This window comes from Ciconia boyciana, chromosome 10, assembly GCF_034638445.1.
Source record: "Ciconia boyciana chromosome 10, ASM3463844v1, whole genome shotgun sequence".
Taxonomy (NCBI): Eukaryota; Metazoa; Chordata; class Aves; order Ciconiiformes; family Ciconiidae; genus Ciconia; species Ciconia boyciana.
This window is the reverse complement of record NC_132943.1, coordinates 27,184,534-27,212,427: the sequence shown is the minus strand read 5'-3', so window position 1 is coordinate 27,212,427 and position 27,894 is coordinate 27,184,534. Positions and strand designations below refer to the sequence as shown.

At 35.8% G+C, this 27,894-nt stretch overlaps 1 protein-coding gene across 7 annotated transcripts in view; it reads left to right on the top strand.

The window, feature by feature from the left end:
* Positions 1-27,894, top strand: part of SESTD1 (SEC14 and spectrin domain containing 1) — a 62,472-nt gene that overhangs the window by 21,517 nt on the left and 13,061 nt on the right. For 6 of the 7 annotated variants that reach the window (XM_072874526.1, XM_072874522.1, XM_072874527.1 and 3 more), the window contains 7 exons: positions 806-896; positions 2,987-3,100; positions 15,977-16,090; positions 18,420-18,517; positions 18,923-18,978; positions 21,492-21,703; positions 25,438-25,560. In XM_072874526.1, coding sequence (XP_072730627.1) covers positions 806-896; positions 2,987-3,100; positions 15,977-16,090; positions 18,420-18,517; positions 18,923-18,978; positions 21,492-21,703; positions 25,438-25,560 — 808 coding nt within the window. The remainder of the gene's footprint in view (positions 1-805; positions 897-2,986; positions 3,101-15,976; positions 16,091-18,419; positions 18,518-18,922; positions 18,979-21,491; positions 21,704-25,437; positions 25,561-27,894) is intronic. The other variant, XM_072874528.1, reaches the window with a different exon arrangement.

Below are 27,894 nucleotides of genomic sequence, written 5' to 3'. Positions count from 1 at the left end.
AGAAGTTGCTGCCACCATTGAACTCTCTGCCCAGCTGTTGTTGTGAGCATCTTGTTGCCAGCTTCTGTTAGAAATGAGCTGGAGAGGTCTCTGTAGGAATGCATGGAGAGTGAGGAAAGTTTTCGCTATTTTCTCCCATTTGGTACTTGAGCAGAACTACCTTTGAATTTTTGGCTTTGCAGCTAACTGTTTGCAGCAGGTTTTTTTGTAGTATGCACAGACTCAACCTTATTAGAAGAAAAAGATTATGTCAGTCTAAAATATTCTTTCTTGTAGATCCGTACGCAAAGCCTCTGTCCTCATAGAGGCTTTTTGTGCACTGCAATTTCTAATCCATTTGTCAGGAAAGAAATTTAAGCATGTTTAGATGGTTTCCTGCTTGGACGTGCATCAAGTGATATGTAGCTATATCCTCAAATTTGTGCCAATTCACAAATAACCTTGTGAAAACTGTCATTCCTTTGTCTTCCTTATGAAACTGTAGATTGACCTCTTCTTTCTGAGGATTTTGTGAAGTTAATGGTTATGAAACCTGTTCAGAGTTGCTAGAGTTTAAATAAGTGCTTGTATTATGAAATACACTTCAGTGCTACTGAGAAATTGTAATTTGGAAAATCTATTAATACACTTGAGTATTAAAGTTGAAAGTTATTTCTAAATGAGTAAACTTAAGGTTTTTAAAACTATTTTTATAAGTAAAAAAACTATGTAGTTGTATTTTTCAGTAGAGTTGAAATCCAGAGTCATTGTGATGTGACGCTTGTTCATTATTTTTATTTTTTTCTAAGTGTTTTTCTTCTTTTAGTGAGAAGTGTAAAGCTAGAGGATTTACTGTGATAGTGGATGGCAGAAAATCTCAATGGAACGTGGTAAAGACGGTTGTGTTAATGCTACAGGTAAATTTTTATACATTCATAGTTGACTGATTAGTTTTATAAATGTGAACCCAATGGCTGTGTTATTGTAGAGGCAGTAATTTCTTTACTGAGAAATAGACCATTTATGGCCTTTTAAAAACACAAAATGTGGTTCTGTGACAGTTCTGTGCAGGAAGAAACAATCTGAAAAGCGGGTGATAGAACTCGCTCAAGTGAGGGACAAATTCATTACATGCTGAGAACACACGATTGTAGATCTTTTTCTAAAATGGAGTTTTAGTTAAAAAAATACAGAATTATGGTCCTGGCATCATCAACTGTGAGTAGTAGGAATGTCTGCAGGGGAACAGTTGACACTGATAGTGCAGCTGAGCAGGTTCTGATGCAATATGCTGTACTACTTAGTTTCCATTGGCATTGGCTTTAGTTGATTTTGTTGTGTATAATAGTCCCAATCACAAATTATATTCTGGATGCTATACAAAGTAGGAGAATTAAAACAAAAAAGGGCTAATTCCCAATTAAAGAAACTAATAACAATTATTATTTTAGCTTTTCAGCTAAATAAAGTCTTATTTGTGCTAAACAGTATAGGTTACAATAAAGTCTAATTTCTGCCAAACAGTATAGGTTATTTTCTAGTCTCAGTGGCCAAAGAAAATGCAAGATACAGCAGTCTGAATAGATTAGAGAACTTGGACTACTGCCTGCCTTACTGCACAGATGACTTCTCTTTATCAGAGCAGTTTTCCTCTCAGACTTAGATAAAGCCTCAGAAAGTATGTCAAATATGAATAATTTGATTTTGTTGTCCTGCTGGCTCATTGTTGCTCCTGGGATTTTTAGTCTGTTTCAAGGTGTCTTTCAGCTATTCTTGACTAAGATGGCATTCCTATTAATAGTTATAGTAATTGGATCCATTATATTATGATTATGATCTTGACAGAGCTTTCACTTCAGCTAGTGTGCAGTTGTGACTTTTAGTGGGAACTTCAGCTAGTGGGAAAGGCACCTATTTGCCCATGCTCAGATTTCAGTGGTTCCCTGTCAGCACACTTCCTGCCAGTGTGAAGCCTGCAGAAACATGTTGCACATCTGTGTCTTTAATTTGAGAAGGAAGCAATAAAGAAGATTTTCATATGTAAACTAATCACTTGTGCAGACCGCTTTAGATTTCTCTCTGCTTGGACACACGTAGTTCTCAAAGGTGCTGGCTGGTCATCAAAGAGACACTTCTGTGTTAAAAATATTGTCTACTTATAAATAGTTTTTGTATATTCATTAAAATGATGCAAGAATGAAATATCTTTTTATTTCAGTGCTATGCTTTCTGAGTTGGATGTATATAACTTTTCCAGAACTATATTTTTATAAAAATAATGAGGTATTTGAAGAGAAATCCTATGCACTGTGTCACCTTTATGTCAGTACTGTGATTATCTAACTGTTGCTTATTGCTATAGCTGATGATTTGGGGAGTAATCAAGAGTCTCTGTTCCTTGATCTGCATTCAGTGTGACAACATAAAATCAGCTTGGTAGATGAAATTACTGTTTCAGGCTGAGGAATGTTTTTGTGATAATACTTTTATGAATTAATAAGCTGAAATGTTAATATTAAGCCCTTTCATTCTAGTCTAAGAAATAAGTACTAGAGAAGTATAGGATATAATCTTTATGTGATTTAATAACAAAGTATACAATTCTGTTCTAACTTTGATTACCATTTCATTCTACATAGCAAATGATGCTCGTAACAGCTTTGTTGTCCTTAACATTTTAAATGAAATGTCATAAATTAAGTCTAGCCTATAATTCTTGTTTTTCTGTACTGATGTAGCATGGGCTAATGGTTAGGCCTCGAGAATCGGAGTAAAGAGGCTAGATTTTATTTTCAGTTCTGACATGATTTTACTATGAAATTTAGTGCAATCTACTGCAAAGCAGGATGGAGCCAACACGTGATGTAGATGCAGCAGACTTAGTTTAATTTCTGTCTGTAAATTTTAAGTTCTTGAATAGATGATGACATGTAAGTGGAATTCAGTTCTGTGGTAAATGAAGGTTTAATCTTGAATGTTTTACTTATTTTTTTCATTTGTTTTACAGAATGTTGTTCCAGCTGAGGTGTCACTTGTTTGTGTAGTAAAGCCAGATGAATTTTGGGATAAGAAGGTTACACATTTCTGTTTTTGGAAAGAGAAAGATAGACTTGGCTTTGAGGTATGTAGAACTTTTGTCTACTTCAGTCAAAAATACCATTTCTGGAATACTAGAGTAATTGGATGAAAATTAATGTCTCTTTAAAAATAGTTATATTCCAGATACTTTGTGGATATCCTTAAACTGCTGTGGCCTTTTAATTTTTCCTCTCTTTAATAAGGATATTCAATGAAGTAGGTCTCAAATTAGAAATGTGTGGCATTTCAGCTTTATCCTCTCGCTGAGCAAAGAATATTTGATACATAATGTGGATGTTTTGAGTAAGAAACTGTTGTACAGGGTTTAGTGTAAATTTTTTTCATAAGTCTTCTGTAATAGACTGTAGAGATACATGTTGTATGGTGTCACTAAATCAGTAGTAACCATTTTGAAGAACATCTTGCTGCTGTTGCATGCATGTTCTCTCATTTTTTGAGTTCTTTGACATTAGTAACAAAGGTTATACGTCCCTTCAGTTTGCCAAATATAAGGTGATAGTGTCCTTACCTTGTGAGGCAGAGTGTGTAAAAGAGATTACACGCTAATGTTAGCAGTTCTATTCTTTTATCTTTTGGGGAGGTTAACAGAAACTTCAATTTTCCCTATTTTTTGAAAATTATCTGTACCATCAATCTTTCCAATCATTTTTTAAGCTGGTCTTGTTTGAACTACAACAGGCTTGCTGTGCTCACCAAATACTAAAATGTCTACTTGTTTTGTACATCAAAGCTCTTAGAGAGACTCTTTTTCATGAAAGAGATTGAATAGAAAAGTTTTGCAGCCTTGTCTAATGCTGTGTAATTCTTTCTCATGGTAAGATTATAACATTTCATGAATACTCCTGTAGAAAACTTAGTTCAGGGAAAATGGGAATTGGAAGGTGGCAGCGGAAAGGTTATGTAACTGCTAAATAATGTAAACCTAAAGACTCTATCATCTAGATATAGTGCTGCTAATTCATATGAATTTTATCCTGTTAAGTCTTGTATCAGACTTTACCTAGAATAGGTGGCTTCATTTTTTGGAAGCAATTCCTGCATGTGAAAGTGCTCTGAAGGAGTTGGAGGGGGTAATATTCCTATTTTCAATCAGATGACCAACCAACACCCCCTGCCCCTGCCCCCCCCCCCCCGTTTTTTTTTTTAAATATTCTGCTTTAAGAGTCCTTTTATTACATTACTTCATTTCTTTGTAATCTGCTTTAGAGTCTTACAAGTAAGGAAATCCTGCATGTTTGCCTTCAGGTTGTTTATCTTACAGATGAAGATCATATTTTCTTTTTGAGTAGCTCTTTAAAGACAGATTTGAAAAGTAGCCCAGGTTCAACAAAGCAATCCAAAGAATCCCTGAACAGCTGCTTGTGTGTTTGAAAGTCTGCAGCCAGAAAGATATTCACTAGTAAAGGTAGTGAAGTGCCTGAAATTTTGCTACTGGAAGTAGTTCCAACTGTGATAATCTTGTGACTTGCATTACTGTTAAACTCTCTTGGGTTTCACAGATGTCTCTCTGTCCCTTCATCTGAATCCCGTGAGGGGACTGGCAAGGAGGTGTGGTCAAAGTATATTTCTGTCTTGAAGTTCAGCATGTAGCAGCTCGGTCATAGCTTCTTTAATCAAAAACGTGATTATCAAAAGAAAAAGACATGAGTATGGTGGTGTCCACCTTTTATAAACTAGCCTATTGTTTGGAGCACATCTAAGATGAGAATTAAAGAGACTGAACCAACCATCTGTACTCAAAAGGATGATTCTTAAGCTTGCGTTTAGAAAGTGACTTAAGTTTGCAATATTCAGTTTCACACAGATGCTTTCAGGCCATAAGGTAAATGCCAAAGTCCAGAGAGTGGCAGTAATAAAGGTGAACTGCCTTCTTTAGCAGTCTCTACTGTCTGATTTAGGGTTTCTTTTCCCATCTGCACACCTGTAAATATGGTCCTTGGACAAGTTCAGGAAGCCTTTGAAGTTGTGGTATAAAAGAATTTTATACAGTGGTTGTTACTGTATACATCATGATATTGCCAGTTTGGAAGTTAATCCTCTAGAATAGATTCTTCTTGGATTTTTCTTAATATGACTTAGCTGGAATCTATTTCTAGACAAATAAGCAGAAAGCCTACAGAAAATATGTTAACGGAGCAGGGATAATTTTACATGGCTACGATGATAAAGGGATTTTTTTGTTTTACTTTAAGGATTAGCTAACAGTCATTAAATGATAATTCTGTAATGAAATTTTGTAAGCTTGGTAATTTTATGAAGCATGTTCTGTGCCAATGATGATGTTGGCATTGTTGGCATAGACCACTGGAGTTGTGTAACTAAACTTTTTGGTTTCTGTTTCTAGACTACTTTTTTCATTACTGAACTGTAAACATTTCTCCCTGACCTGAAATTTTGATCTAAGATCCTCTTAAATTAATAGTTCTAAAGTTTTGGGAAGAAGAAAATAATTAAACTACTAGAGATGCATTTCATGCAAACATATGTCAAAATGTGTCAACTGTCAGAAAAGTAGTCAGTGATGTATCATTTTACAAGAAAAATAATCATAGCATTAAAACACAGCAGCTGCTTCCTAGGCAGGAGGAAAACTTCAGATTTGTTCCCTAATGGCTCCTTGTATCTTGGCTTAATGCATGGGCAGATCAGAAGTTTGTATGAGTAGAGGATAGTCATAGGTAGTTGCTGAATTCTTATTTTGGTTGATAGGTCTTTGCTCTTGAGTTTCCTTTCTGCCTAATTTAGAAGCACTGAAACCAGGGTGAGACTGCTTGCTTGCACAAGGGGCTATCATCAGCTTTGGGGCAGTTGTCATCTAACTGAGGTTGTATAAGGTGCAGCTATTGATATAGAGTTGCTATTGATGTTTTTAAAGAGACTGTGTGATACCATCCTAGCTCATGGCTTTTGCTTCTTTCTTGCACTTGGCTTTTTTCTATTTATTTTTTTCTGTGCAATAGCTCATACTCTTAAATGGCATTCTTCATTAAAGGACAGGGAAAGCTGAGAGGACAGTAGGAAAAATCTTGTGCTTTCCCAGATAATGAAGAATCACCCTTGGTATTAGGCAAGCCTTTATTCTTCACCATCCATTAACTCTTGGTTATCTGTTACTTGGTTGTGATTAGGAAAACTGGCTCAGTAAAAATAACCCACCTTCTCTGTGCTCCAAATAATATTTGTGTTAGAGATGTCTTTGCTCTATTCCTGATATGAGTGCAGAGCACTGATAAGGCTATGGAAGCCTCTAACACATGCACAAATCTACAGCTGCATAATTGTACATTACTGGCAGGAAAAACAAAACAACACGCAACTTGTCTTTTGGGTCATGGGTTAGATTTGCGTAACTACTAGGAAGATCCAAGACTGCTTTTGCACCAGTGAAAGAAATATGATCTAAAAATTAAATGAAAGTATGAAATCTTTTTATTCACTTGAGAGTGTAATCTTAATTTTATTTGAAGTTAATGCTATGTAACTGTGATTTCTAATGGGGCATCACATCTACCTCCTATTTCCTGCTACCTGATCTGTTTTTAATACTTTGCTTAATATTGCCATATGAAGCCATCAATCACAATGCCTCCCTTTCTGTTCAAAGGCAGAGATCCTTTGCTTCAGAGTGAGATGTGGTGATGATGAGTTACAAAGCACTGAAAGTAGATGTGGGAACTGAGATCAAAAGGCTACTGGGTGAATAAGTATAAAGAGGTGGGCTGATTCAGCTGAGTAAAAAAAGTGCATATCCTTATTCCTGGTTAGTATTAATGTTGGTTTTGGGCCTGCCTCAGGTCAATTCCCATTCATCCTCCAGCAGAGCTTTCCTCTGTCCCTTTATTCCTGCTTAAAATGCTTATTAGCAACCAGTTCATGTGTTCATCAAAGCTGTTTTTTTCTGGTCCTGTGCCCATGCTGCATAACAGGAGGGTTGTCTTAATTGTTCCAAGGGTGTCTTTCAGCTGAAATGTTGCGTATGTTACAGTGTAATACTTAATACTGTTAATGTTTTTAAATGAATGAAGAACAGGGTTTCAATATAGAAATTTCTGACTGTTTTGGAGTGTTGGGAGGTGTTGTTTTTTGCTTTTTTGTTAATGTACTCTACATAGTGATGTGAAACAAATCACTCTTTGTTAGCTGTAGTGTGTTGTGTTTGGTTGTGAGCTTTTCATATGAAGATAACTAGGATAGCTGGAGGAAAATGCGTACCATAGAAGTAGAAGAAACGTACAAATTCTGCATATGTTGCAGTTTGTACAGAATGCAAAATTGCCTACAGACTGGTGGGTTTTTTTTTTGCATATGCCATTCATTTAAGGGAATGGGAGGAAAAATCTCTAAGCCTGGTTTAGTTATTAGATTAGTTCTTTGAAAATCAGTTTGTCTCAAAAGTAGGGAGGAGGAAAGTGTGCTTGCTGTTCTTATCTTTGTGGAAATCATGGAGCAAAATTTAGAAGTTCACTTAGGACTGTGAGTTAAAACCACCTAGCCCTTGATTTCTTAAAAAAGAAAAAAGGAGGAAGGAAAGAAAGGTGGTAAACTACTGGGAACTAGTTGGAAAAATCAGACCTTAGAGTATGTAGCAAAAGGATCCTGATAGTCCTGAAGTCCAAAGTCTGAGTAGTTCTAAATGCTTCACGCTTGCACTGCAGCAACTAACAACTCTTAAGTCTCTAGTAATAGCATCAGAAATTTCTTATGATCATATATCAGCAGAATCATGTCTCTAATGTCAAGTCATCAATATACAGAGGAGTACAGAAACCTAAATTCACATTGTTCTGTGAAAATTTCCTGCCTACCAGCCTGTTTATGGTCCATATACTTGCATATCAGAATTGATCTGAAATAAATTAGCTAGCTGACTTCTCTTTTTTCATGTTATGTGCCTGAAAAATAGCTAGTAAGATCTTGTCATTTGTTAAAAAGTTTAGGAACTGTTTAAGAAAACAACTGGAAAGGCTAAATCCAATGTGATTAGACCCCAGTTTTTCATATCAGTCCCCAGTTCAAGTAAAGTAACTCTTTTGTCTACCTAAGTCAGTGATACATACCTTCTCTAGACTAACAATCTTTATTCTGAAAGTGATTAAACACCTGTTATGTGGTTATAGCAATCCTTAATGTTCCAAAATACAAAAATCTCTACCCCAAACACTTTATATAAGCTTTTTTTGGTGCCACTGAAAACACACTGTGGTCCAGAACTTTCTACGATGTTACTACAAGAGGTTTTTATACTGTTCTTGTATTTTGAAATTAACTGTCATTACCACATGTATCTTTATATCTTAGCTCTCAGTATTCCACTGGGAAATTAATTGTGGCACAATCATCCCCAATTTATCTTTTAAGAATAATGCTGATAAGAGGATATTGCTCTGCAGAATGCAGAATGAATAACACTTTATAGGGAATCTTTAATTTTTGTATCAGATCTTCCAGTCCACTGTTTTAATACTGAGGCACCAAGATTTGTAGCTTTCATGGACTTTCCCAAAAATGCATATAGGAGTTCCAAGTTTTTATCAAAATTATGTTTATTTAAATGCATCTCTCTTTTCATCTGCATGTATCTTTGTTGCTGCTGTTTTAACACTGGAGGCGATGGGTCCTTTCTTTTAAAAACCTGGGCCAAATCAGGGAATTGTCCCTGTGGAGCTGGAGTACGTAAGCCTGTGTTTACATCACGTTCTAAATTCAGTCCTAAAGAAGGGTGTGTTGGAAAATACCAGATTGTTTGTGCCTATTAGTGTCTTCTCTGGGATGGAAAAAAGATAGTGTGCTAATTATTGTCATGAGCCCTGGAGGGGAAGGTTGAATGAGTGGGCAAAACCATGAGTACTCAAAAGTGAGAAGACAGTTACTGGGAGTGGAGTTTACAGTTAGTCTAGTGTATGTCTAGATTCTGCTAACTGCTCTTGGGTTTTTTGTATGCCAGATTTCTGTGTGATAATAGCCAGATAAATATTTAACTTGCATTTCTTGGTGTAATGTTAAAGCAAATGATCATTGTATAGTGTTCCATATTAACAAATACCACTCTATCCTACTCAGTGTTTAATCAAATAGTGTTTCAAAAAATGGGTTGAAATATTTATCATCAAACAATAGGATTATTCTTCTCCTCTAGAAGAGGAAGTCTTTGCTTTACAATTCCGTGGCAATGAATCACCATCAGAGCAGATATATGGGCAGCTATGTTTTGTCTGTTAAAAGTACCATAGTTATTCTTGAAAAATCACCAGGAGAATAGTTGCGGACATATTTAAGTTTTTTGCAGCAGCTGAGTTTGCTGGGGAATAAGCACAGCTAACTTTCAAAGAACATAAATGCCAAAGGTGAATCTGATTGTGCTTTAGAAAACAACTAGGATTCACACTTATTTAAAAAAAAATGAAGTTGCTGGTTTTTATAGAAAAGCTGCCTTCAGTGTAGTGTGAAAAAGGAACATAGGTGTTCTTCGGTTTGGATTTCTGCACAGGCTGAAGTGCAAAGTTATTCTCGCAAAATCTCTGCCTTGTTCATTGAAGCTTTCCCCGTATTTTTCCAAAGCTGTTTGGATATGTAAGCTGCTGGCATAACAAATCAACAAGAATCAATCCACTGAGAAAACAGCTTTAATGTCGAGCCCAAAGGACTTTATAAAAATTCAGCATTTTATACCTATCAACCAGGCTGTGAGTGTGGAAGAGCTATCTGGGCTTCCCAGTGTTTCCTGGCAGAATTTTTGGGAAATGAACAAAACCCCCTCTACTTATGCCTGTTTGAATGAAATTTGTCCAAAATTACGAATCAGCGACCGGATAAGTATGATCAGCTTTGAGCATGCTTTATTAATGTTCTTTTAAAAAAGAAGTATTTTAAGAATGATAGATACTTATGTTCCAGTAAGTAAATGAAAAAAGTATTAAATATTTTGATGCTAGTTTATTAAAATTAGTAAATGAGGCAGTGATGTTCTGCTCATATTGAGTAAATACCTTAATATACTCTTGGAGTAGCTACATTTGTAGACAGTTACATCGCAATGTAACAAATCAGAACAGATAATTTAAACATTTTATATATTATCGTATGCATAAATGTTCTTCCATTAGTTGCATTTCTGTCACTTTTGCATAACATCAAACAGCTAATACTGTATATAATATACACATTCTATTATTCTTAGAATATTTTTCTAAAGATGCATCTAATTTGGATGGGACGTGGTATAGTGGTGGTCTTGGTAGTGTTAGGTTTACGGTTGGACTCGATGATCTTAAAGGTCTTTTCCAACCTATATGATTCTGTGATTCTAATTTCATATTAGCATCACTTGGTACCCACATGATCATGAGGGTTACTTAAAATAATTGAGAAACTGTGGCACGTGTTGGTAATGCACTTTCAGCCCATATAAACTTCTCAGTAGTTGGGCACACCCAGTAAGAATTCTTTACAAAGAATTGTGAACTTGGTCAGACTTTTTGGTTGTTGGATATTAGGTTGCTTGAAGTGTAAAAACAAAACAAACAAAACCAAAAACAAAAAAAACAAGCCCCCCCAAACCCAAAACAACCCCCCCCCCAAAAAAAAAAAAAACCCCACCAAACCAAAACCAGACTAACATATTATAAGCAGTATAGATATGTGTATGTAATGAATTATTTTCTCTGTTTTCATAAATTATTTTGTCAGGATTGTCTTTTTTATGTGAAATTCACTGTGAAAGTGTATTTTTAGGTTTACAGTGTTGTGTAAATGTCAGTTAAGAATAAATATTTTTTCTAAGAGATGACATAAATTATCAATTTAAACTAAATTTGATTTTTAAGACCTTTTTAATCCTGAGATTAAAAATAGGATTTAGTCCCTTTATAGTGCTTCTGTACCTATTTCCCAGTGTAAAGTTTTTGCTCAGATAATAGATGTAGAATATTACTATCCAATCTGTTTAGATAATTTTCTTAATTTATCTGAGAACTGGGGTATATTACTCATTGATGTCAAGCTACGAAGATTAATAGAGATATTTACTTCTCTCAGAAGATCATATGCTTAGATTTCACTTGTTTAAATTTTGTATTCTCGAGGGACATGTGTGTTGTGTTCTTTTGGAAAGTAACTGCTTCTTTTTAGATTCAGTAGTGTGGCTGCTGTGATATTACACACTTAAGAAAAAAATGCCTTGTTACTGAAATTTTACACCATCCTGTCTTTGAATAGCTCCTGGGTTTGACTCTGTGACATTTGTATTAAAGAACTTTTTCATTTCTTCCCTCAAGAAAGAAAGTTCAGGTGGATGTTTTTAACATTGTGGGGGCACTTTTATATGTTCTGTTGAATATCCAGAATTCCTCTCTGATCTTGACATCTGCCTCTATCTCATTGCAGATGATCAATGAAAATAATTGCAAAAAAACAGCAAATGATGTAGAGGAAGAGGTCAGCTTTGTACAAACAGTATTCAAAGCTCTTGTATTATGAAAGATAAGTGTTAGTGGCACTGTTGCATGGGTCAAAATCATGTTACTGGAAAAAATAACTATAGTCTCACCCCTGAGAAATAAGGGAATTTTGCAGTTGAAGCACAGGACTTTGCAGTACATAGATCTTTTTGTTTTGTTTGGCAGTTCTTAAAAAGGTTGTTTTGATTTTATTCAAAAATATAGCACTCTTACTTCTCCCAAAGCACCATTCTGAGTTATTTCTGCAAAGGCTTTCGCAATGTTTTGGCAGGCCAATATTGTACAAAGCAAGTTTGCTGATGAGAGTAGAGCAATGATGAGAGCTGCTACTACTCTTCTAGGTTTTAAAAAGAACTGAGTACAGATGATGATGATGATAGGGACCCTGGTTGATAGCAAACAGCACATATTTGAAATCTACTACCACTGTCACCTTATTAGCTGTCACTGTTGTTGGAAGTGGGTGGATCAAGTGGGAAGGGAAGCAAAGATTTACAAATTCAATAATTTATACTTTTTTTCTGTCTTGCCATTTGTTGAGGTGTATTCATTTCTCCCTTAGGGAATTTAAGCTGTTCACTTTAACATCCAACTACAATCTGCTGTCCAAAGGCTTTTACTTTGGATTAAGAAAACTTTTTTTTTTTCCTTGGGGTCAATGTAATAAGATGACTTTGGAAAAAAAAAAAAATCAGTCCAGTTGCAAGCAAACAGTGGGATATTTCTATTTTTATAACTGTAAATGGTCTTCATTTGTATCTGTATCTTATCCAAGAGTATTGAGCTAGTCAAGCAACAGAAAGCCATCATCATTCTCTTCACAGAGGGAGGAGAAACTGAAGATGTTCTCTGTGGTTAGTGGTCTAGTGCAGTTTGGTAATGATAATTTTAGAGGGAAGGATGACAAATAATTATAAGTATGCTGTTAACAAAGTATTAAACTATTGAGGATTTTGAGAAGAGCCCATGTGACTAAAAGCTTTGTGAAGCACAACAGACAATATGTTGACATGTGAAATTCAAATGCAAAGGTGGAATGCTAATTCATAAAGGAAAACTTTTTTCAGGACGTGATCATTTGACATTTTTATTTTCACAAAAGGTCAAAGACAGTTGCTGTGATTGGATTTTGAAAAGTTTTAGGAATCTGTGACAGCAAAAGTTTGCATGCTATAGGTGCTGAACTTAAAGTAGAATTCATATCTTTAAAAGAGAAGTGTCTTATCTTCTCCCTGCGCAACATCACACCTACTGTTTTTCAACATTTTTTTGTTTCTTTGGCTCTTGGTCTCTGTTCTTATGGACTATTAATCTGTAGTAGCTGATTAAAACACTATTTCAGAAGCTTCAGAGAGGCAAATTGCACTTTTGACGCCTAGAAATTTCAAAGTTACTAATTTAAAGCATATGGAGGGTGTTCCATTAGCACTGCCACTAGTCTAGGTCTAGAACAAGAACTAAATTTGGTTCAGGAACCTCCCTTCTGCCACCACCTTGTCAAAAATTCAAATGTTTGTTTACTTTTTGAAGTCTTTAGACAGGTTTTCTGCAGTTATCCCAGTGAACAGTCAGTAAACAGTTTAAGAAGGAAAGAGTTTTTAAAAAGAAGAATCCTAGAGAATAAATGGGTTTTGGAGGAACATCTTAACTTACAACAAGGCTTACTATTGAGGTGGAAGTTTCTCTTAAAATTTTTCTAATAAGGTGCAAAAGAAATTTATGTTCTTTGACCAAATCTCACTTGTGGGGTGTTTTTTTTTTTTTGTTGGAGGATTATTTCTCATGTAGCTATTATATTTGTTACAGGCACGTTTTGCTTTGCAGGAGGAAAAACATTTTTGTAAAATGTACAAGTTTGGAAAGCATATCCCTTGCCCTCTCTCCTTCCTGAAGGATCTGAGTTAAAATCAGAAATAAGTGGTCTCAATGCAGTCCATCCTTTTCTTTAGGCTATTTGGTTTTTTTAGAACTGGTATTTCAGTCATGTGAACCAGCTGCCCTATTTACTTTAGTTTCTATACCAAAATGTCCTGATTGAGTAAATTAATTTTCTCCTTTTTTATGAACTCATAGAGATGAAAACAGAATGTAAAAATGACCTAAAATATAAATGTGTGTCTAAAGAAGGAAGAATAAAGGCTTTATTTTTCTTGGACCTAGAGTCATCTGGGGTTTGGGCTGGTTACTGGCATTACTTAAAGAAACCGCAAGCTAATTCCGTTTATGGCAGCTACGTACCATTAAGAATACAGGAGAATAGCCTATATTTGCTGAATGTTGCTGGAAGATGTTCCTGTACATTAAATATTAGACCATTTGTTTGGAACTACTCTGGATTCTTTAGTTGTAAGAATTGAAAAATCACAGAGTAATTCAAATTGGAAGGGACCTTAGGAGGTCTCTAGTCCAACTTCCTGCTCAAAGCAGGATCATCTATTAGATTAGACCAAGTTACTTAGGGCTTTATCCATTTGGGCCTTGAAAAACTTCCAAGGATGGAGACTGCGCAACCTCTACTTCCAGTTTTTAAAAATGACCAATGGCTGTTGACTTCAATGGCTTTTGATCTCAAAACCCGTCTCAGAAACATAGTATTTTTGTCAATGATTTGGTGTATCAAATTGGTTTAGTGATCTAAACAGGTCTGAACTATGCTGAAGGTAGTGGAAGACAAAACCTTTGAGGTAATTTTAAGGAGAAAACCCGTAAGTTTAGGATGGGTTTTCTGTCTTACAGTGTCTGCAGGAACATGGAGCTGGACTAGAAGCAGAAAGCTCTTTCCAGTTGGCTCTTTCCACATATTCTTGTCCTCTGCAAGAATATGTGCATGATCTGATGGATTCTCAAAATCCTCTCCAGTTTTTTTCTTTCCGGCTATATATTCCAGTATGTCTGCCTCCTTAGAGAGTTTTTTTTTCCACAGGAGTTATTCCAGGCTTAGCATATCATGCATCAAAGCAACCTGTGCTGCCAACTTTTGGTTTAGGTTTATAGGAGTAAGGCTCAGCCAGGAGCCTCTAGAATGCAGAAATGAAGGGAAGGATTTAGTCTTCTGACTAGCAGTGGACCTGTGTTTTCCTTTTATTTCCTGAAGTAGTTGATGAACTAGATTTGTCTCCTGGGTGAATGACTTGGGCTTTTAAGCATACTAAGATTTGAATTTGACTACTCATGGAAAGAGTATGATTGATCCAACTCTTGCTGAGCATATTTGCACAGTAAATGCAGGCACTTAACTTTTATGGCACAACTCACCTCTGGGACTGGAAGTATTGCGAGAGAGTGACAAAAATACTAAATGCTTTGCAGTACGATATCCTGCTACTATATTCACTAAAAATAGATTGTGTGATGTATCAATCAAGAAGTATCAGTTACCACCAAGTATCACTGATTTGGAGTGAGAGTGCACTTCACTCATAAGAGAGAAACAAAAATATACTTTATTGATATAGAACAGGGAGTTAACGAAGTTCAATGCGACAGTGATTTAATGAGATTTGGTGGCAAGGTACACTTGATGATTTACTGCATAGAGGACAGGGTCAAACAAAACTGTCAGGGAGACCCTCCCATTGAGTCATGAGGTTCAGAAAAGGATCCCCTTGCTTTCTAAGCTTCTTCTCAGAGACGAGTCTAGGTGCGGCTAGATCCAATCCTAGTCCCAGACTTGGTCAACAGTTTATGTCTAAAGGATTATATATGTGCAGTCGATCCTTTATATCACTTAGCTAAGGTTTCAAAGTTTACCATGCTATTAGTCACTTACCGAGGATCTGTTGCAGCAAGGAATCTCTCAACCTTGAGGAGTAACCCTGAGAGGCGTCCCTACTCAAGGGGAGATCCTGGCGTGCAGCCCGCTGCCGTGCAGGAGAGCTCAAAGGGCTCTTGGGCCGCTCACTTTTTATAGGGGGAAGATGATAGACTCATAGTCATATTTGCATACTGACCACAGATTTTAGTTTCTTGGCTGTGGTTAGGTGGGTACATTGCACAATAGCCCTTGGCTATTGTGTTGTTATCTGGCTCCCAAATCCACTTTGAGCTGGATGCAGCCATCATGACTAGATGCATCCATTATGACTATCACTGGTGGTTATCACCTCAGCAGGGTTAGGGGAGATAAAGGTTGGGGGTGGGGGAAGCGCACCATCACACCAAGAAAACAGATATCCAAGAAACTTTTTTTTTTTCCTATTGTAAATAGACAAGGTGGTACAGATGATGCTCTTACAGGATTATGCATTAAAATTACCTGTTTTAGGCTCATGTTAATTGCAACCAGCCATACTTCATTTAAACATTTGGCAGTAAAAGGGTCACTTTCTCTGAATCACAGAAAGATCTGCTCAGTACCTCTGGACACAACACTTCTCAGGTACTTGAGGAAAAATATAAGCATTACTTAAAAGTGTACCTAAATTTTTTTTTCATTGCTGCAGGTTATTTTAGTATCTGCTAACAAGCTGACTCGATATATAGAACCATGCCAACTAACAGAAGATTTTGGAGGAACTCTCACCTATGATCACATGGATTGGTTGAATAAGAGGCTGGTTAGTTTTCTGGTTTTTTTGTTGTTGTTTCTTTTTCAAATGTCTCATTCTTGAGCCATGAATTTTTATTTCTGTAGGAACTGCTAAGTGTGTATAAACTGACATACGTGTAGTAGTGCAGTTCAAATGCATGAATAGTCTTATGAAGATAACTAACACTCGATTTGCTCAAGGGATGATAAAGCTAATGTAATCAATTTGTTGAACCAACAAGTTCCTTAATGAAGCTTTCTTGTAGGCCCTCACTCTAGAAGAGCCTGAGTGTATGGTATAGTTGCTACAAAGGGAAATTGTTTGTCTGCTGATAGAAGTCCAAAACAAGGAGGAAATACTTGGACTCTGCAGATCCTTCAAGGTTTTCTCTTAGGACTTGGTTCCTGTGACCTGAGAGCCAGGTTTTAAGCGGTCCTATGCTAAAATCTCTGTCAGTGCAGTTTCCCCAATAGGTACAGAAATGCAGTAAACATCTAGGAGCAAATACACCCGTAAGTCATTAATAGACACAAATTGTTTAAGCAACTTCTGGTGTGCATAGCACTCCAGAATGTTTTTAATCTGTTCTTTGTTGACAGTTGTTTTTCAGTTACTTAAATTGTATTTTCAAAACAGTATTTAATCTTCAGTGAAGCAGTGTGTTCCTTTCTCGTGCAATCTGTTCTTAAAAATGTGCATATTCTAGGATCTCCAGGTGGGATTCTGGACAAGGAGTACTCCACAGTGTGTCCCAACTGCAACTGCCCAAAGCCTTCAAACATACCCTGCAGCCAATCTCACAGTAGTACTTCCCCCTCAAGAAATTTGAGGGTTTACACCATGTGTACCGTGTTTTTTTTGCTGAATCTCGGCAAATTGTGTGTTCAGACCCAAGGGTAGAGAGAGCATCATCGGCTGTGCAGCTTTTTTCTACGGGTCTTTGGCTTTTATGTGTGTATAGATTAGGGCAAGGCAGCTTGTTTCTTCTGTGCCTGAAACTGAGAGCTCCTGGACACAGGGGAAGGAAGGGATATTTAATATTTTCATTGTCCTTCATTTTTGTCTGGTATATACAAATCTGGCTTTTACTCACTTATTCCTGCATTCATAAAATTCATAAGGACAGTACTTCCACTCTAGCTGGGACTTTTTGCTTTATATTTGGTTCAACCTACAACTGAACGTTTCTTTCTCCTGTCTCTCCTCTCTTGCCTTGTTTAACTTGTTTTGTATATTAATGAAGAACCTCCTCCATAGCAACTGCTGAATTCTGAAACTAGACAAGAGGGCAGAAAGTTTCTTTAAGGTCCTAGCTGAAAAATAGCTTACAACTGCTTATACATTTTAATTATCTGGATTTTTTTTTCCTTTTGTAACAACTGAGTTTAGCTTGTATGCTATAAACCACTCTCATAAATTGGCTTTTAAGAGCTGTCCACCTCATGTCCTTTTTGATTTTCCCTGAAATTTAAGTAGTCCTAGATAGGTTAAGGAAGGTTCATCTGCAGGCTATTGATTAATAACTTATTAACACCAAAAAGACCTGAAAGTTATTGCACATGTCACTTATGGCACCCGATCATGGTCAGTTCTGTTAACACCCCCCCCCCCCCCAAAAAAAAAAACAAAAACCCACAAACAACAAACAAACAAACAAAAAAACCCAAAAAACACCCCACCCACTGCCAACAAACAAACCAAAAAACAAGAACCAAAACAAGCAACCCCCAAAAAACAACCCTCAGAAGTCAGGTACAGAGGAATCAACCAAATGGTACCCAGTGTCTGACTATACAGGCCTTGTTATCTGAGATCAGAAGCCCGTATATTCAAAGAAACTGATTTCTATATAATACATCTTTCTTTTATCTTAGTTATTCATTGCATTATAGCCCATATTAGTAGTGATTAAAAGCTGGAATCTTCACAAAGTTGATTATTTTAATCCATTTAAGTGAGCTGTCAGATGCTTGTATAACATGCCTTGGTTCTCTAGCATTATTTTTAAGATTTACTTAAAGGCTTAAATGAAGATGTAGAATAAATATGTCCATAAGAACTTACAGGTTTTGCAGGAATCTCAAATTTTTCAGTATTTCAGAATTCAGTCCATCTTCATTATATTCAGTGTAATATTTACTATCTCCCTAAGGAATCTTAGTGCTCTTAAGTGCTCCCTGAATAAAACTTCTTATTTTCTACTCTTTCTACCCTGCCATCTGAATGTTGGGAAATAATTACACTGTGTAAAGACTGAAGTATACTAACAGAACTAGTGGACAGATTTGCACTGATGGCCTTCAATACTGCCACTTATAATTTTCTTTTCTTAAATTAAAACCTGCCTCTTATTTAGGTATTTGAAAAGTTCACGAAAGAATCAACATCTTTACTGGATGAGCTTGCTCTAATTAACAATGGAAGTGATAAAGGAACTCAACAAGAAAAAGAGAGGTGTGTGTTCGCTTTTTGAAATCAATGATTTTGGATTATAAAATTTCATTGGAAATCCAAACAATACTGAAAATGTGATATGCCTTAAATATTTTGAAATTTGTAAAGAAATTCTGAAAGTTTATAACGTAGACTACAAAATTCATCAGTGTGTGTGTGTAGATGGATGCTCACTTGGCTATTGACTACATGCAGCTGCACTTCTGTTTTGATACAATGAGTTGAAAAAGTGAGGACTTTACTGAGCGAGGAAAGAAACATACAGTCTCTTAACAGCATCAGGTAGCTCTGGCCTTAGCTGAAGTTTTTAGTGCTACTGTAAAACAAATTATTAATAATGTGTTTGTTACTTTAATTATTGTTTAGTTTATTATTATTAATAATGTGTTTGTTACTTTATTCAAGATCAATAGATTTGAACTTCCTTCCATCAGTTGATCCTGAGACGGTATTGCAGACAGGTATAGTAAGTCAAAAAAGATAATGTTGGTCAATAAAGTAACATTATTCATTTTTAAGCCCCAAGTGAAAGCACAGAGGACACAATAATTATCTTAGCCATCATCACAATGTAACAAGCTTATCAATTAATGTCATCTTTGTTGGGTTTAAAAAAAAGTGATGTTAACAAATAGATGGAAGAACTCCAAATGTGTCTTTTTAAAAATAGTTTTTAATAATTCTGATACATCTTTACAGTATTACCATAATTAACACGTTTAATTTTGAGAATAAGTTGTTTCTAGATGATGTCAATATGTTGGCCTTGTAGAATGAATTCATCTGAGTAGCCACCAAATGGTTACAATAAAGATAGCATTTTCCTACGCAATTCTGATAATTTGCATCAGCCTAGTTCTGAGCTGACCATCTGTAAAAGTGAAGCATACAGCCTTCTGACTCATTGCTGCTTAGACTCTGCCTAAACAATTTGGGGTTCTTTGAAATGTTTTGTTTTTAGGGTGAATTTCCTATTGGCAATAAAGTATAATAGCACTGTTGATTTGGACTAGAAATTTGCTTAAAGATTTGTGCCTTTGTAGAATGGGAAGTAAATGCATAGTGTTAAGGTGATGATCAGAGTCTGAGTGCTCAGAATCATTATCTTATAGCCTCCTGCAAGCTAATGTGTGGATCACATACAATATTTGCCACAGATAACTGCTGGCTTTACATGCCCTCTGTGTAAAATTTTAGCTTATTTAGATGTGGGATAATATTGTTTGAGTTAAAAGGTGAACCAATAGTTCCTTGGTGTGATCTTTCAAGTTTTTGAAATATGAAGTGTCTGTATACACTGTCACTAGATTTTAGTCTAAATGTGTATCATCCTCTAATGGTAAGATTTTTTTGGACAAAACAACACTTCAATCTTGTGTAAGTAGATGGCTCCCAAGAACATTAGTTTATATGCATTCTCTGTTTTGTTAATTATGGCATAATGAATTTTTTTTGAGCTATGAAGTTTAATAACTTTCATTAAATCATGGGAGTTCCTAAGAGGCAACCTTTCTCTTTGTTAGATTCACTGTATTGAAAGTTTGAGAATAGAAAATTAAACTCTCCCCAATTAAACTTTCCTATCTCTTAAGGGTAAATATGAACAAACTGAGGTTTTAAATAAAAGGCTTCTGTATTTCATAGTTAAAAGTACTGTTGCTTTCACAAGCTCCAATTCTACATATAAAGTATAGTTTTTCGATAAGAATCTAGTTTAAAAGAATGTTTTTACCTTGAAAATGTTAATTCTTTGCTGCTGAAACAATACAATAAAAATTCAAAATTATCCCAGTAGAACTACAACTTGTAAAAGCCTTTAAGTCTGTTTGCCTTGCAGCTATCTGTGCCTATCTGTGTAGTATTATAAAAGATGAAATCCAAGATGTTTATTTCCATAGTATGGCAAAATGTATTTGAATTCTTAAGACATGTTCATTTCACAATAACATATGCTGAGTAATTTAAACTTGCTTGCTGCAATCTCCAAAGCCCTTGACATTTTGATTGTCTAGATAATATCAGTTGAATTTAGAGTCTATTTTTCTGCATTTTCCTTGAGGTATTACAATTTCTATTCTAGTGGTAATTTTTTTTTTCTTCTAATGAACTGGCATGTTACGATTTTAAGACCTGCAGAACTGATGATGTGGAATTGGCAGATTTTCACTTTTACACCAACATTTCTTTAGTGGCCAAACACTGTTTTACTTGCTAACTTGTTCATTGAGCTTTTGGGGAACAAATCGATGATCTGGGTTTACTGGTAGTATGGAGTTTACATCCTGAAAACTTCACCACAACTTAACAATAACATTCTTTGAACAATTTAAACAGAGGATTAAATAGTCAAAACATAGTATTTTTGCATATATGAAAGTCGTTACACTCTAGAGAGTCTATACCCTGATATGGTGCTTAAGAGCACAAAGAAAAAAGTGAGAAAAAATTATTGATCCAAGTAGTTAATACTGAGCTCCATACTTTCTATGAAAGTTTTGTACATGTTATAAAAATCCTGGAAGATAAAAGAGAAATTATATGCTCAGTTTGTTAGTGTTTCTAGATCATTCATTTAATCTAAGAATATGAATTGTTTGAGAGAAATACTTTGAGCGCTACACAGCATTTTGAAGTAAACCAGAATACTTACAGTTGTTTCAGACTCAAGATAGTGCTTTGCAATTGTTTCTTTACATTAATCAATACTGTTGTCAATATGAATGTTAAAGTCATGGTATCTTTTATATATCTAAAATATACCACGATTTCTACCCTATATTATGACTGATACAACCTCACAAACTGTGGCCAGTACTCTTCATGGAATGGTATCATTAAATGTGCCCAATGCATGAAAGATCATTAGTTGTAAAAATGTACCACCGGATGGTCCAAAAACATGCATGCTTACTAATAATTTTTGTGCTTGTTTTCTGAATCTAAATTAACCACATCATTATATGTATTCTTAAAGGTCATGAGTTACTATCTGAGTTACAACAGCGTCGATTCAATGGTTCAGATGGAGGGGTATCTTGGTCTCCAATGGATGATGAACTCCTTGCTCAGCCACAGGTCATGAAGCTCCTAGACTCACTCAGAGAGCAATATACTCGCTACCAGGAAGTTTGCAGACAACGTAGCAAGCGCACACAACTAGAGGAGATTCAGCAGAAGGTAATGCAGGTAAGCTTGGAGTTGTTCTTGATTACTGTGAGGCAGAGGTTTGAGCTCAAGTCCCAGACTGTGTTTCCTGCAAAACTTAGAATCAGAGGTGAGAGCTTCGCGCTTCCTTTCACTCCTCAAACTGCAATGTGCTAGTTTCACTTGATGCTTTATATAGCGGCTACCACACTGACTTTCCAAAGGCTGTTCTGATACGTGGAGGAGGGATTAGAAATGTGCTCTCTTGCTGTCACGCTGAAGAACCTTCACATTGTCCCTTTGTTGCGTACTGTGGCAGTGTACCTTTACATTGTCGGAAAGTCAAATGCCTGACCTGTTAGGAAAGAAAGAAACATTCACAAATGAGACACATTTGACTGTAATTTTGCTTGAGAGTTGGAAACCTTCCCCTGCCCATATTGTTTTAAGTTTCTGTTACTGAAGATAAGCCATTATTTATTCATTTATTTGTCTAGTGCTTGGTGTTTTAACTTAAAGTGATTAAACTCTCTGTATTTCAAGGCTACTCTGACCAGAATGAATACAAATCTTCCTAATCAATCGTGTGTTAAAGGTCATAATAAATTGGTTTGGTCCTTTGGAAACAGGCATGTAATTAGCACTTTCAACATCTTATCATCAGAGCCTCAGTAGAGAAAATCAAGGAAATGGAATTAATTCATTCCTCTTGTGTTTACTACTTGAAATTAGACTTACATGTTTTTAAGCTTCTGTATAGTTTGAATATGCATAAAATGGAATGGATATTGCTTTTAACCTTTCAACATTGACATTTCTAATGCATGAGGAGTGCAAATCAAGTACTTGCACTTCAGTGTTCCAGGTACGGGTAAAGATAAAAGCTAATCAATCTTGTTATTTCTAGCAGTGAAAATATAAATAGGCTGAGGAAATAATTTTCCCTTATGCAGTCATTCAGATTATTATAAAGATATAAAAAAAGCAAATGTCATCTTTTGATATTTTGAGCTGGAAATACTAAAAATATGTAAGAGGTGAAAATAGTACTATATGGAACATACTACCATGGCTGTGGGTATAATCAGGTGAGATTTTTTTTTTCCTGTGTTAAAGTTATAGTGGTTGAACAAGATGTGCTGACTGAAGTGAAATTTATAACGTACTATTGCAAACTGATATTGTTAATGCATTTAAATAGACTTGTTTACTGGGGCATCAGCCTCATTTTGCAATATTTGTATTAGAAATAGTTTTTTGTTTGCTCTTTCTACACTATGGATGCTGCATAGTAAGTGAACTGAGTCTCAGTACACAGGAAAAATGTGGTTTGCTCTTTTACGGAGCTAATCAGTTTTATAAAGTGCATGTAAAAGCTCTCTAAATGGCATACAAATGTATGGGAAGAACTTAGGAAATCTGGAAATTGATTTAGTTTCCTTTTGGTTTATGGGAGAAAATTAGGCTAACAGAGAAAAGTAAGAAGATAATGATGAACTGGAGGAAACCGATAGAGGCAAAGAGCCATGGAATTTGTTTTCCCAAAACAAACAGAAGTTGCAGTATTTTCAGTTGGAATGGATGTGTGCATAGAAAGTTTTCTCCTTGTGTTGCTGATTTTTTTTTAATTTTTCTTTTTAGTGTTTTGATTTCCTGTTAGCTTGCATTACAGTTACATTCCTATTTCATTCTTTATATAGCTTCTTATATTGCTAACCACTCTTGGCCTGCTTTTGTGTTCCTGTTTCATTTTCACTGTTTGCTGCTTCTGCTTACTGTGAACAGCTTAGTTCTTACTCCTGTCTCAAAGCCCTCTTATTCATAACCACCTCTCTTCCCTTGTGCCTTCAGTATCCTACCCTCTCTTTTTAACCACCACTCTTCCTTCTGTTTCATGGTTTTGTTTCCCTTTTCTTCGTCTTTCATTCTGCAGTGTAAAGATGGCAATGATTTCCAGATGTTTTCTGATGAGCAGTTCTACTAAACAGACTGCTGATGAGCAACTCTGTATGTTATAAATTCTAGCTTTGTCCCTCCTTAGGCAGAGGTGTTAATTACTAGTTTTCGAATCTTAATTCACAAAAATTAATGCCAGGCCTTGCAGTCATTAACCATTTAAAAATGTATTTTATGAAAATAACATCGCTTCTTTCTCCAGGTCCCCTAGTGACTTCTCTCCTCAGTTCAGTTATCTGTCACACAAGAATGGCCATGTGCTAAGCTAAGCAGTCTTGGAGGCAATGCAGTAGTTGCTAGAAACTTGTAGTGAGGTGGTGGTCTTGGTCAGGAAGGGCACTGCTAAGCAGTAGTCTTGCACACTGTTTCAGACTTGCAAGATGGTTGTTTCCATATGTCAGTTTCCCAGGCCACACTGAGGCTACAGTGGCACATCTGGGTGTCTTCACTTCTAGGTCCATTCCGTATTTAACCAGAGATGGCTGTGCAGAGGTGCTGAGCACAACAGGAATTTCTCTTTAAACAAAAAGAACCTAGAACTGTAGAGTCTTAATTGGCCCTAGAAATGATAAAAGTAAGGAAGACCAAGGATGCTTTTGGAGCAAAGAATATATGCTCTGAAATAGCGCTTCTTATGCAGGGGGTGGGGGGGCGAGGGGTGAAAAGAGGAGTTAGGAAGACACAGACATGATGACTAAAAGGTGGGGGGAATTGAGTGACCTTCTGTAACGGTGATGGTCATTCTTGATTACTGTTGCAATGTAGCCTAGCAGCACTAGGAAAATGGTCCAATTAGTCCCTTTTTCATTTGTCTTCACAGTTATGGTGTTACATTGTGTATTGTGTTATATTTCCTGAAAAACTGTGTGAAGCTGTTCTGTCACCTTTGTTTAAACAAAAGTCACATTAAAGAGAGGAAGCTGGCTTCCTATGCTTTTTCATTCGGGTTCAGAATGTGGGGGTATTCCTGCGTTTCCTTACTTCACGACTCCAGTAGTATGTGACCTTTGCACAAGGTTTCATCAGAGCTGTCTCTGTTTTCCAGATGTTTAAAAATTTATCATAAAATTTTGCCATAGATATCATCTGATAATTCAAATGTGTATAAGGAAACCAAAATTGGAAATACTTTGAGTAATATTAACATCAAATGAAATAGTTTCAAAATAATAATAATGAAAGAAATCCAGTGCTGTAGTCCAAAACTGTATTGCCATGACCCTGCAAAGATTTCTGCAAAGGCAGATCCCATGACATGTGGCCATTAAGACTCTGTAAGAGGCTTCTGTTTTTTGAATAGGGCAAGTTGAAAAGACATAAATATATAAAATACTAAAATGTTGTGTAAATTTAATTTTGGAATAAGTACATACCCTGTACTTGAGTGTTAATATATTCAACAAAATAAGGAGAAAACTCTCAGGTGTGAGGTTGAATACAGCTGTGCATTGTAATTCACTTAGGCAACAAAAATTCTTGTTTGAACATGAGAGGTACGTTATCCACAAAATTGTGTTTTAAGCTCTTATTGACAGAGATATGAAATGACAAGTAGGCATGTGATAAATCTTTTGCTAGCTGCCACCTGCTTTCATGGAGCTGACAGGCTAAGGTTAATGAAAAGTAGTTTCTACTTAAAGCTTTGAAGATGTGAATGGATTCAACAACAAGACTTCTACAGATCCTGAAAAAACGTATACATTTTTCATAAATGTATACTTACTTTGAAATATTTCTGCTTATGTTTCATAATTCTTTTATACCAGTTTTTGTGTAATTGATTTGCTACTTTATTTTTGTCATTTTTGTCTTATTGACAGGTAGTCAATTGGCTTGAAGGACCTGGATCAGAACAGCTAAGGACCCAGTGGGGAATAGGTGATTCAATTAGAGCTTCACAAGCTTTGCAACAGAAACATGAAGAGATTGAGAGTCAGCACAGTGTGAGACTTCCCATACCCTTTTCAAGTAGCAAAACAATTCTAAGTACATGCAGTTAAGAGCAATGTGTTTTGGTTATAAGTATCTAGGAATTCTGCATGTTGCGTGATTTTACGGGTTACAGAGGAAAGTACCTGAGCAGTTTAAGAACTTAATATGGTCATTATATGTACATGTTATTTTGTTTTCCAGTGTAGAAAAATACTGATTGCTGTCTATGATTTTTCTTGTTTTTATTACGTTACAGCAGTTAAATTTTTGTGTTGAGTAGGAGGAGTAAATTTCCTCTTTCCTCCCTGCCAAAATGGCTGAGAAGCCCTGTACTACTTGGGTGAATAAATTAATATTTTTGTCTTTATTAAACTAGGTTTATCAGTAGCTGAAGCTGGCTTAACACTTTCATTGATCAAGACTTAAGACAGAGTTTATGTTCGTAATGAAATCTTGAAAAGACTGTTTTGTAACTGTACTGACTTGATGCCTTTGCTTCTAATTTTGAAGACTTCCTAAGGTTCAATAGAATTTTCTTTCCAGCAGATGATTAACTATAATTGGCATATGAATACTTAGTGTTCCCAAAGGGAGTGTTGCTCACAGTGCTTTTCCTCTTTTCTGACTTTCCTTGATGTAGACATTGACAATTCTGTCCACTTTTCCTAAGTTCCCTTTACAGTCATGGCAAGGAAAATAGTCACTGGGTTATAAATTTTCTGACCTAACTTGGGGGTTGGGGGGGGGGGTGGAAACCAACCCAAACCTTTAGTCTGAGAAACACTGTGCCCTAGACTACACTGGTTCTATTGAGTACAGTGTAGATTGGTACATCTCTACTGAGTACGGTTTCCTTGCTCAGATGCAGACGTGTGTGTTGTAGGTGTCTGTTTGGTCAAGTGAATCCTATCTCCTATGTCTTCTCATTGCTTTAAGCTCTTCAAGCAATGTTCTACGCTGAAAACCAGTACCTTCTGAAGTATAAAACATCTTACAGTTAAAATCCTAATTGGAAAGAAAAGAAAAAAAATTCCCTGACTACTTCATTGACAGGAATAATTTTTAATATCTTTCAGTCATATTAGCACTTCAAACTGAAAAGATAAGAAAAGATTGAATATACTTTGTTCTCACTTGGATATCTATAACAGAGAACTATGCTTTAGCTGGGGCTAAATACAATCCTTGAAATCATTGAAATCCCACTGAAGTTAGCAGGCTGGCCGACAGTTTTCTTATCACTGAAGCACTGACAAGATGGAATGCTGCTTGATTCTCAGGTGCTGACAGGAGTTTGTAGAAACAACAGTCAGAAAAATGATTTTTAATTTTATACTAAAAGAAGTAATTGGGAAACCACAGGCCCACCTTAAATTTAGATGCCTGTTTATAAATTAAAATCATTTTTTGACAACAGCACTGGAAAAACGTGCTTTGCCTTTTTCTTTTATTTTTAAATGTCTCATAACACCTGAATGTACTCTTCCTCTGTCATTATTTTCCTGTCTTTTTTCTCTCCTAATAATTGAATTGACAGCTTGTATGCTTGCTTTCTTTCATCTTCTATTGTTGATTATATTACTTCTATTTTGAAGACACTTGCAAAAATGTTTGATTTATTTTAAAGATAAGCTTTTTTACTTCAATTTACTTTTAAGTGAAAAAATAATTTTCTTAGGGTGGTTTTTTTATTTTGGTTTGTTTCTTGTTTGGTTTTGCAGGGGGTTGTTTGTTTTTTTGTGTTTTCATTTTATGATTGTTTTATTCATGAGCAATATACTAGAGCTGTTATTTTTGAGCAAATGTTGGCCTTTCCTCCATCATTTGGAGCTGTCATGTACAGCTGTGCCTAACTTTCCCCTATGGAAAGGATCAGAAACACACTTTTTATATCTGGTTTGCCAGTCTCTTAATTCCACTGACAGCTTGACCAAAATCAATTACTGCAACTATTTTGCTTACTTTAATGCTAAAAGTAAAAACTAAAAATTATTAATCTAGATTTTTTGTTTGACTTGTCATATTATAGTTGACTTGTCACACTCAATAAGATTGATTTGTATGTTCAGTGTTTAAAGGTAATAACGAGTTATGATGTGTAAACTGAATTTATTGAACCTATATATCTGTAGTGCGTGTGTGACAATGGAAGATGTTTCCATATTATGTCATCTTAGTGGACCCTTTTGGGATAGATGAGAGACTTATTCTGCTCTTAAATTTTTGGCTGATTGCTAATTTAACATTTTCATTGCTTTTTTTCCCCTCCTTGCATCTTTTCATACCCTGTTTCTTCCTGTGAGCAGATGGTAGAGGCAGCTTTGGGTAAAAAGAAAAAAAATTTC